General features: G+C 30.9%; 1 protein-coding gene across 4 annotated transcripts; it reads left to right on the forward strand.

Annotated features, from left to right (window-relative positions):
- The first annotated feature begins 1,108 nt into the window (after positions 1-1,108).
- On the forward strand, positions 1,109-5,062 carry LOC105172623 (transcription factor bHLH143). 4 transcript variants are annotated; one of them, XM_020697118.2, is made up of 4 exons: positions 1,109-1,252; positions 1,388-1,442; positions 2,012-2,674; positions 3,088-5,062. In XM_020697118.2, exons 3-4 carry the CDS (start codon positions 2,647-2,649, stop codon positions 4,203-4,205), a joined length of 1,146 nt encoding a protein of 381 aa, XP_020552777.1. In that variant the 5' UTR covers positions 1,109-1,252; positions 1,388-1,442; positions 2,012-2,646; the 3' UTR covers positions 4,206-5,062. The 4 variants fall into 4 exon arrangements, with proteins under 4 accessions (XP_020552777.1, XP_020552776.1, XP_020552778.1 ...); XM_020697117.2 differs by lacking the exon at positions 1,388-1,442; XM_020697119.2 differs by lacking the exons at positions 1,109-1,252; positions 1,388-1,442 and adding an exon at positions 1,493-1,731.
- Positions 5,063-11,788: the final 6,726 nt, after the last annotated feature.

Here is an 11,788-nt window from a genome sequence, read left to right on the forward strand (position 1 = left end):
TTGAAGGTACATATAGGTTGTTATTCAATTTTTTTTACTTATATCAATAAAATTGATAAATTTTGACTAATAAATAATTTATTTTTAGGACAAAAACAAACGCCAGAGGTACTAACAGATGTAATTTTTCTAACCATAACGAGTCTATATATTATTACCCTAAATTTTAGGGGGGGACAATATAATTATTGGATGGTCCTATTATGGGAGAAATAAGGACATAGACTTTAAGACATGGGGGGAGATGAATTTATTTGTCAATTTTGTGAATTTTTATTTTTATTTTTCATAAAAGGAATTTTTAAGTTTTGGTGGGTATATCTATATTTGACAATTATAAAATTACATTTTTGGACATATCTTTTATTTTACGTCAAATAAACCAATGATTTTACACAAAATCCCGACATTTTTTAACTTTATTTTAAAATCCCGTTAATGTTGTTTGTGGTGTGAAATATTTATTTTTCCAACTTACAGAATGTTAAAAAGAATAAATTATAATGTGCTTTCTTAAAATTAAGCATAATTTCTCTTATTATTTGGAAAATTATCAATACCCCTTAATTTTTACGAGCGCCTAACAATTAACCCAATATGTTAATTTTCATTAGGTTTTCCATCCAATTTTATGATAAACAGACTAAAATGACTTTATAAATTATGAATTATAATATTTTTTTAAATATTTTTTATGGAATAAATAAAAAAATTATTTTTTTATCCACCTTATTTGATTTTTTATAATTTTTTAAAAGAGCAACAAAGATAAAGTTGAAAATTCCACGATTTTATCTATTATATAATCTAATCCAACATCAAGAAGGAATTTATAATTTTTTAAATAATGAAAAGTATTCATAATTATGTCAAATTTAAAATAAAATTATTATAATTTATCCTATTAAAAAATAATAGTAAAATTTCTAATGATATAGTAGAAAATAAAAACAAAAAATAGCATAATATTTCCTTAAATAATAAAGGTTTATTATACATGCCAAAAAAAAAAAAGAAAGAAAGAAAGAATTGGTGTAAAGAGGGAAGCAAGGGCATTATGGTCATTGAAATATATTTATATAATGGAAGCAGCCCCTGAATTGGTGGCTACTTTGAGCAGCTATCCAACCACTGTTCACTACTTCCACTTTCTCTCTTCTCTTCTTCTTCTCTTCTTCTTCTCTCCTTCCCATTTGTCACAACACACTCTCACTGGCATTCACAAATTGAGTACAAAGTTTCTAACTTTCTTGTAAGTTTCTTCAAATCTTCTCAGGCCCTTTATCTCTCTTTTCTGAAGAAGTTTGTTTTCTTCTCTTTTCTACAATTCTTGATTTTTTTTGTTTTTTTTATGGGATCATCTTTCATGCTTTTCTTTGTCACCCAGGTGATCTTTTTAAGAGATTTGGTGTTTTTTCTTGTCCTGTGTAGATCCCAATAAGGTCAGAAAACAGCAGATAGTTTCACTCTCTTGAAATACTCAGTTTGATTTAATTTTGAGAAGGGCTTTCACCAATTTTGCTTGCTTCGTTCGAATTTGGTGCATTAATCTTATTATTTTTGCTTCTGGGAGTTTCATGGTTTCTTGTAAGACAATTGCGTGCTGGAATTCTCGTTTTTGTGTTGATTTTTTTGATAATCATGGAAAGAATTCTATATTGTTAAATGTTTTCTTAGTAGCATGCTTGACAGACGAACCCCTTTTTGTGATCTTGTGAAGATAAAGAAAAGGTAAATGTTGGAGTTGAGATTCGTTCTGGAGGAAAAAAGTGAAACATGAATTGTTGGAATTAAGATTGCGTTTGCCTTTTCCAGATCCCCTGCTTTTCTTTCTCTCTTTTTTTTTTTCTTTTTTTTTTTAATTTTTTTTTTTTTGATTCAAGGTTCATATTCGATTGGATTGTTGTGGGTCTTGTCTTTATAAGTGTAGAATTTCATGTTTCTGCTTGTTTCTCAAATGGTAATCACTCTTCTTGAGTCTCACAAGTATGCTCTTTTGCTGTTTTCTCAGGTGCTCTGTGGTATATTTCTCTAAGATATACAGTTCCAATAAGTTGAACTGGATATAAGGGGCGACCAATATGCGGTGGCTGAGTTTGTCAATTGATGTGTTTCGATATGTTATCTCCTTGAATTTATACTGCAGGGTTATTCTATAAGTTCTTGATCATCTGTCGAGACGCATCGTTGTTTATGCTATCCTCCTTTAATTAGCTATCCATGGGATCCAATCACTTGCCTTTCTTTGCTTGCTTTTTCTATATTCTATAGAATTATCCAAGTGATAGAAGCCTTGAAAAAAGTATTCTTGCCCGTCTAGTCTTCATCAGCAATTTCGGTTTTAGATTATCAAAGTTTATCATCGTCTTGTGTTCATTACCTTTTGATTCTTGTTTGAGTTGGGTTCGTGAGTTTGTTGTTCAAGTAGAATTTCTAGACATCTTCAACTTTGTTTTCAGCTAGATCGTCGTCTTTCCTCTATTTAGCCACCCCCTTTGCATCCAATATTCAAGTTTTCTAGTTGAAGTACATTAAAGAGTCAAACGTAGTTATGGTGTGCCAAGCAGCGAGCCAGACGAGATTCAGGGCACTTAAACATGAGCATGGGATTGCTGGAAGAACAACCATTATTGTTAGAGTTATAGCATGCTTTCAACCTCTGCAAAATTGCCAGGTTTGTTTCTGAATGTTCTCTAGTTTTATGCTTTTGATGTTCATGTTACTTCTTTGATACTATACCTGATGATTGCTAAGTCAACTGAATGCTCTGCAAATGCTAATTTCTTCGACTATTGATAATCGAAAAGCTGCTAATTTTGGGCGATCTTCTTTTCCAGGCTGAGTATTTCCGTCACTTGCTGAAACCCGTTACGTAGATTGGTTCTAAGTTTCCGTCTGTCGCATCAAGCTAGCAATATATTGTTTCTTTTCTTCTTTTGTTTAGCATATCCAAAAGTAATTTATTTGCTGGTCTAAGTACGACCGTTATTCTGGTATGGGGTTCTCTATATCATCATTGTACTTTTGCATAGTAATCTTGATTCATTTTCTGAGTTCTTGTTTGACAATCCAAATCATGTATGCCAGGTTGCTCTTTTGGCTGGATGGTTACAGCCAAAGAGTCTCAGACGTGTCAGCAGTTCTCTGCTTGGAAATCATCCTATTTGGATCACATGGCACTTCTACAACTGGAGCAGACCGGTAGTTTGCCATGCTTTCCTCCTTCTACTCTGACTGCAAATGTTGCTTTTCCAGGGCAGCCCCCTCCTGATTCGCGTGGTTTGAACATCAACCAGCAAGATGCAGTTGGCGGGTTTTTAAATCTGCGGCCTCCTTATGGCAATATCCGGTTTCCAACTGGAAACCAATATATGAAAGATTTACCATGTGCCTTGCCACGCAGGCCTGGAGCCACGGACAAGCCGGTTAATGCTTTGTGGGCTCCTCAGAAAAAATTTCTCATTTTCGATCAGTCCGGGAGCCACACGAGATTGTTCTTTAGCCCTTCCTTTGCTCCCCAGGATCAGAATTTGACCTCCAAGATTCCTGCTAGTGTTAATGGTCAGTGTGAAGAAGTGGCATCTCGATTAGAAGAGCAATTCTTGATGAAGCCCATAGTTGAAGAGAAATGGGACGAAAATTATTTGATGGATGGAGAAGATGAGATGCTTGAAGATACTGAGGAAATCAATGCTTTGCTCTATTCTGATAGTGATGACGAGTATGATGACAATGATGATGATGACGGTGAGAATGATGAGGTAACTAGCACGGGGCACTCTCCATTTAGCATTGAAGAGGATTACAAAGATAAATCACTTGAGGAACTTAAAGAAGAAGTGGCGAGCTCTGATGAGTCACCAAAAAGGCGAAGATTGCTTGATGGCAAGTACAAGAAATCATCATTGGCGAGTGCCGAGAGGCGGTCGAAGAGAACTATTCCATGCAATTACGAGGATGATGTGGAGTCAAGTTGTGCCGGCGAGAGAAACTCCCATGATGATGATATCGGCTTGTGTAAGAGAGAAAAGAAGGTTAAAATCCGCCAGGCATTGAAAATCTTGGAGAGTATCATCCCCGGATTAACCAGCAATGATCCTCTCTCCATAATCGACAAAGCAATCACCTACTTGAAATCAATGAAAACCGAAGCTGAAGCACTCGGACTTAGCTACCCCAAGTCCGAACCCTCTGCTCTCCCCTAACCGTACGCGTTCGTTCGGCCCGTTGGTCGGTCCAGCGGAAAGGACTGATTACACCAATGGGCAGCAGCATTAAGTGTGTGTTTTGAATAAAATTATTGATGGATTTGAAAGTAGTAAACTAAAGGTGGGGGGTGTTCCCCTTTTGCTCTCTGCTTTTGTCACTCTAATAGTGCACTAGTATTTAGTGTGGGCCAATAAAGGAGCAGCAGCTGCAGCAGCTTAATGGGATTGATAGCTTTGCTCTTTACTCTCTCGCTCTCTCAGGTGGTGAATGAACACTGAGGCTGCTATAATTGTTTGACTTGAAATGATGATTTTTAAGCTTTTGGGAGAGTGTTTAAAGTAAGTATTGGCAGGATTTGAAAGCATGGGGAATGGATAGTGGTGTGCTTTGCTGTAAATGAGGGCTGGCTGGCTCCCTTTTGTCGAAAAACTCCCCATGGAATGCTGAGCATGCGCGTTTGGTGTTCATGGTCCCACTCTCCATTCTCATTTGGTTTCTTGATCTTCTGCTTTTCTTCAAAATCTTGCCTTTAGTCTTCCAATCACTTAGTGAGGGTGTTGATGTAGGCCCCCCCACCCCCTCCCTCTAGGCTACCCCCAAGATTCATCATCATGATCATCAGTGAAGGTGGTGGTGTTGGTGTGGGGCCACAGATTGATCATTGATGATGGATGTGGTGAAGAGAATCCATGATCAAATCTTCTTGTTTGTTTCCAGTTGGGAGTATTCTTTCTTGGTAGTAAAAATTTGTGTCTGTCTCTGTGGATTTTGGTTGTAATAAATGCATTGTCTACTGTTGGAGTTTGTGGAGTTGTTGTTATGATATATAATATAGTGATGAGTGTTATTTTTATGCCTTAATCATTATAAAATGGGATAATTGTGACTACATCTTCTAATTTACGGTCTATTTATATTCATTATGTTTTTTAAAAAATTTACGCATATATTTATCAGAAATGTCAACTTCATTTATACAAATCACTTTTGTTTTTTTAGAAAATTATGCATGCCCTCATTAGAAATATTAACATCGTTACACAAATTATTCTTTTTTTTTTTGCTATTAGGATGATTTTTATAATTACGTAAAAAATAAGAGTAATTTATATGAATAGATCATATATTAGGGAGTGTAAATGCAATTATTTTTTTATATATTTGTTTATTTGATTTTTTTTGTTTTTGTTTTCTTGATTCTTGTTTGGTATAAAAATAAAAATGATGGTGAATGTGATTGGGTTTTTTGTTGATTGATTGATTGATTGATTGTGATGGTTGCTGTGGCGTGGGGACCGTTGATTTTCGAGTGTAATGCTGGTTAGGTGTAGCAGCTGATTTTTTCACTATATTTCTTGTGATCCAAAATATACCAACTCCTCTAAACAAATTCCATTCGCCTCTTCCCGCAAAAATATATCGTCCTTTCATCAGACTTACTGTCATTATACATAATTTTTTATAATTTAAAAAATTATATATAGTATTTTTAATTTTTATTTTTATCTAATAAATAAATTTAGTTAAAATTTATTAAAGTTGCTGAAATTGACAAAAAATAAATAAAAATTAATAATTACCCGACTGACTTGTTTGCATATGGAACAAATCTTTTTCTTATCAAACCACACTTATAAGGTTGAAAATATACTTTCTCAATACGCTAGCGTGTGAACACTTATAAGGGTGAGATATACCTCTTTACATGCATTAGCGTGTGAAAATATATAATGATAGTTTGATTAGAAAAGATTTGATTGACATGCAATAAATTAATCGTGGTAACTATGTTTTTTAATTTCATTTTTCTTGTTAATGTTTTGTCAGTAAATTCAGTGAATTATAACTAATAGAAGTATTTATTTATTAATAGAAATTTTTGTTTTAAAAAAACAAAGTAAAGAAAATTATTTTTTCAAATTTTAAATATTAGCTATAGTAAATAGCATAACTCAAGATCTTTTTCTTTTAAATTTTTTACAAATAAAAAATCCTTATTAGGAAAAATCTCACAAATGTACAATTTGATCCAAATTTTAAATTGTATATTAATGATATAATTAGTATTGTATACTTGTTATATAATTATGTTTCACTTGATTGGATATGCTGATGAGGTCTAGTTTTATTAATATATTAATTTAATAATTTAATTATTAAAAAGGTGTAATTTTATATAAATATTAAAAAAAATTAATAAAATAATTTAAAATTAAAATTAGTACAAATAATAAAAAGTATATATATGGGGTTATATTACTAGTCCACATAATATTACTTTGACACTCTTTCTACTTTTTGGTAATTATATAAACACCCCTAAGGGTATTTTTATCTTTGAAAAATTATATTAAAGTTTGATTGAGTCAACGTGGGTATTTTTGAGTTTTAAAGACTGTCAGAGGTAATTTCTGTAAATTTTTAAAAGACAGGAGTGGTTTGTGTAAAAGATCAACCCGTGAGGGGTATATGTATAATTATACATATTAATAATTGGTATATTGATTTTTAATGATTAAAAATTTATAATATAATTGTAAATAATTCGAATTCGAATTTTTTTATTTTTTATTTTTTGCTATATGGATTGCTTTTCAAAATCAACTCATTATTATTACTTTAAATTTTGGTAAGAAACAAAATAAATATCATATAAAAATGTGAATCTTATGAAATCAAGGAAGATGATAAAATCGCATTTTCCCATTCGTCACCCAAATAATAATTAGGTGGAGAAACTTTTCCCCGATATTTAAGTCGTGATTGGTGCAGTAACGATGATACTTGAAGTCAATTCTGAACTAATTAAAACTTGTTTAACATTGATGATGAGAGGGTAGTTCAACAAATGGTTGGATAATCAATTCTTTTTATTAAAAAAAACATAAATATATATATATTGAAATGGTAATTAAATATGTAATTACATCAACATCTCGATAAACCGAGCAATACATACATCAATACGACTAAAAACAATAAATAAAATCATAATAACTCACATAAAACGGGACAAATATTTATATAAAATTGAGATAAATACCCACACATTTGATGGATCTCGAACATGTTGGTCATAATTAAAATTGGAATGAAAAGGACTTCCACCCCTTTGATTTATGGAGGTAGTTATTGACTTAGTGAACAATGCTTGTGGGGAAAAACAATAGAAAAAACAAAAATAAATATGAAAGGTGATGCCATCATTAAGATTCTTCTTATTTTAATTAACCATATAATTATTTCTTTAACCCACCAATATAAGCTTTTTATTTTTAATTATTTTGCAATTTATATAAATATTGTTGCATGTTCTAGAAGGTTTGGACTTCCAAACTATCCCTTTCTTTCCACCAATTTGTGAATAATTTCATGGTGAAGTAGTGTTTTACAATTCAGCCCCAACTGATTGGTCAGACTGGTTGGACGGATATACAGTGTTTTAAATCCAGAAGCATTTCAGGGATAATCACGCTCTCCTCTTTTGAGATTTGGTGTAATTACATGTAGATCACTGTGTTTCGAAAAATTATATTTGGTACTCATTAGGTTTGCTTCCGTCTAACAAATAGGTCATTCCGTTAATCAAAATGCATTAAATTCGTTGATATTAACCAAAAAAAAATTTCGATATTTACTCTCGATTGACTAATTACTGACTTACTGCAAGTCGAATGAATCTTTTGCAACTAAACTACTCTTATTTGTGAAGATGTATAAGAATAATTTGATCTTATTTGACTTGCAATAAATAAGCAATAAATCAATTGGGGTAAATATGTATTTTTATCCGATTTGTTTGTTAATATCGTCAAATTCAATAGATATCAACTAACAAATGAACTTATTTATAGATAGAAACAAAATCTCAGGAGTACTTGATGTAAGTTTTCAAATCACAACTAATTTACGTGTAATTACATCAAACTTTAAAGGAGATAAGTGCAATTATCCCTTTATTTTATGTTCTTTTCTTTTCCAATTAAACTTGAAGAAAAGTTTGTTATTAATATTTCCCCCCCCCCCCCAACTCCAAATTATACATATATATATATTTAAGAAAATAAAAATTATATCATTACATCAACAATAATTAATAATTCATTGCATATTTCAATAACCAGCACACAAACTAATACAATGTAGAATTTTGAAATTTAATTTTAACCGCAGGATCGAGATCTGATGGTTATGATATATATGTTAGAGACAGGATATATGATTGATGAAAAAGGAGAAAGCCGTGGGATTGTTGGATGCATCATATAATGTTCTCACGCAAATTTCATTTTCATATGTAATTATGAGAAAGTGATAATTAGAGATGAGTGAGGTCAGCCTCAGCCTCGTGTGCTATAATCTATTTTATTTCATTTCTCACTTCCAACCTTCACATCATTTCATCAAATTAGTGTATCTACCAAGTTTCCATTATATTTCTTTTCCCTCCTTTTTCTTTTATATATAATGTTATGTACTTAGGGTCAGATCTAACGAAGAGTTAAAAATATTCGAATGAAAGTAATAATGACATAACGTCATTTAAAATAATTGTAGAACAACAGTCAAATATTCGTACTTGTATGGGTCAATATGCATGATCTTGACCTTTTAAGTACAAGATGATCAATGATTTTGGTTTCGGATTAGTGGACTGGGCCAATTTGGGTGCGAACCGACCAGATGAAAAATAAATAAATTCTTTGCCGTGTTAATGTATTTTGCCTTTATGGGGGAGATATATATAGATATATATATATATATATATATATGCTTTGATAAGTTGGAAATTAAATTATGGACTAGGGGATGGATTTGCCCACAAACTGTTATTATGTTAATGTGTTGAGAAAATAGGAATATTTAATCGGTTTTGAAGCGTGATCTCACTATCCCTAAAGTAAAATATGCCCCCATTATATAGTTGTTGTCAGGTTAAACAAACTCACTTCTAGAATACGACAAAACCAACCAAAGCTTGTCGAAAAGCAATTTCGGAAGCCTTCTTAAAAGAACAACTCGAAAGACTAAAGTATCAAGTGGAGAACTGATGAATATGAAGTGTATATTCTAGCACTTAATTTCATCTGTACATATAGATATTTAAGCACCTTTTTAAAAAATATGCAGCCATTTCAATTTGCATCTCTTCAATCCAAAGTTGTAATCTTTCAATAAAAACACAATTTTTGATTAGATGCTTGTGAAAAACGACTTTTAAAATTGCAGTTTTAAGTTGTTTGATATTTATTACAATAGTTATCATATTTTAGTAAAATGCTTTATATTATTTACAATTTTTTATAAGAGATTAAAATAATTATAAAGCATAATTTCTAAATTAAAATAAAATAAAATATTATTTTATTTCATAGGATACACGTGGCACGTGTCCAAATGCCAAGTGAGTTTATATATTAAATTGAATAACTGCATTTTTCACATAAAACCTTTAATTGAATCACTCTTTATTAAGTATTAAAAATTTAATTAATTATTCCATGTGGGACATGAATATTATATGGACAAGCTATCCAAACATATATATAAGTATAATTTTTCGACCATCTCAAACTTTTATTTTTAAATCCGTACATGATGGACTATACATAAGCCAGTGCGTCAATAACTTATAGTGTAATTAAAAGAAGTAATTACATTTATACCCCCAATCTCTATTTGTATAAATTATTACTGTCTTTTACATGATTATAGAAACGACCACTAACAGCAAAAAAATAAGAATAGTTCGTGTAATGATGTTAATATTCCTGGGAGTTATATGTGTAGTTTTCCAACAAAAATATGAGTGATTTGTATAAATAATATTAACTTTTCTCGTGAATGTATATTTAATTTTTTAAATGACAGAAATAATTATAGTAAATAAATTATAGGTCATTGTCCATTAATGTAATTCTCCATAATTAAAAATATATTATAATATAAATTCATCATCACACTTATTATGGTTTTACTTTTCATATTTTCATTACTTAGTCTGTATCTTGATAATGTTAGACATGTTTAATATACATATCGAAAATACAGAATATAAAGTTTCGTTAAAATGATTAATTACACTTAGATTTTCTTTAAAAATATTAAATTATATTTTTTTCTAAAAAAATTTAAAATTACATTTACACCCCTCCAAAATTCTTAGTTTACATTGACCCCTTTTATTGGAGTTTGAACGAAAAATGCTAATGTAAGTAAAAAAATATTACATAAATAATCAATTTTATCCCTCATTTCTTATGTATATTTTTTGTACTTATAAACAGAGAAATATATATATATAGAATGGGGTTAATATCATTATATTTTTTCATTTATAAGTACAAAATTATTAAATAAAAACGCTAAACAAAGGATAAAATTAAAAATTTATGCAATTTTTTTATTGACGTCAGCATTTTTCATTCAAATTATAATAAAAGGGATATAGATGTAAACAATAAATTTCGAAAGGGACTTAAGTATAATTTAAAAAAAATAAAAAAATAAAATTTTCATATGGCACAATATTTACAAAGTCGACAGCCCTACAGCAGAGTGCAAAAAATGGTGCTAGTGAAGTATCACATCGAGTCGGCCACTTTAGGAGTAGAAGCGCAAGTTGACCAAAATGCGCCTATGCACTACACACCTTAAATGGATCTCCCTTTTCTTCATAGGACAAAATAAAAGCGCTACAAACAAAGAGAAAAGTTATGGTCCAATTCACAGTATCCGTGATAATACATAGTGTTATTTTATACTGAGATATTATCGAGTGATACGAAAGGAATATATTAAAAGAATACTCAAATTTTAATAAAACAATAAATAATTAAGAAGAATATAAATAATAGGAATTACAGGATATGGCCTGCTCATTTACTTCTTGTTCGAAATCTATTTGTTTTATCGTCGTTCACTGAAAATATTTTATTTCTTTACGTATCCGGTTCTGCAATATAATCAAATATAAAACAACATTATTTTTTGGGAAGTATAAGATAAAGGGATAATTACACTATCAACTCCTGAAATTTGATGTAATTATATGTAGGTTTCCAAACTAAAGGAATTTACATGTAATTACACCGAATTTTAGAAAAGAAAGGTGTAATTATCCCTGAAATAAAATTTCAATAAAGGGCAGTGATCTTCACCATTTTCTTATCCTTCTGAATGAATCCAGATAATCAGAAACACTCTTTCAAGAAGCTATATATCAAGGGTCCATGATGTGCTACACTGGGCGCATATTGCACCATGTGTTTCATCTCACGCCACACACCCCTGTAACAGGTATGCAGCAAATATCAATGCACTGCAGACATCGAATGCAGCATGTAATACACCACACCGGGGCTATGATCCCTGACAGCTTAAAAGTTTCTTTGATATCCATTGCTTTTTTCTGTCTTATTGCAGCACAAATGATTTTCCGAGTAATGTCTTATGTTTTTGTTAATGTTTTATAATGTCCCTTACCGACATGATCTGAAGTGGGATGGCTCGTCATGCTTGTTTGTTTTCTATTTAAGTATTGTTCGATTAGTCATTTTGCAACCACATAAAACATATG

The sequence above is a fragment of the Sesamum indicum genome, linkage group LG10 (assembly GCF_026168435.1).
Source record: "Sesamum indicum cultivar Baizhima isolate 11 linkage group LG10, ASM2616843v1, whole genome shotgun sequence".
In the NCBI taxonomy this organism is placed as follows: Eukaryota; Viridiplantae; Streptophyta; class Magnoliopsida; order Lamiales; family Pedaliaceae; genus Sesamum; species Sesamum indicum.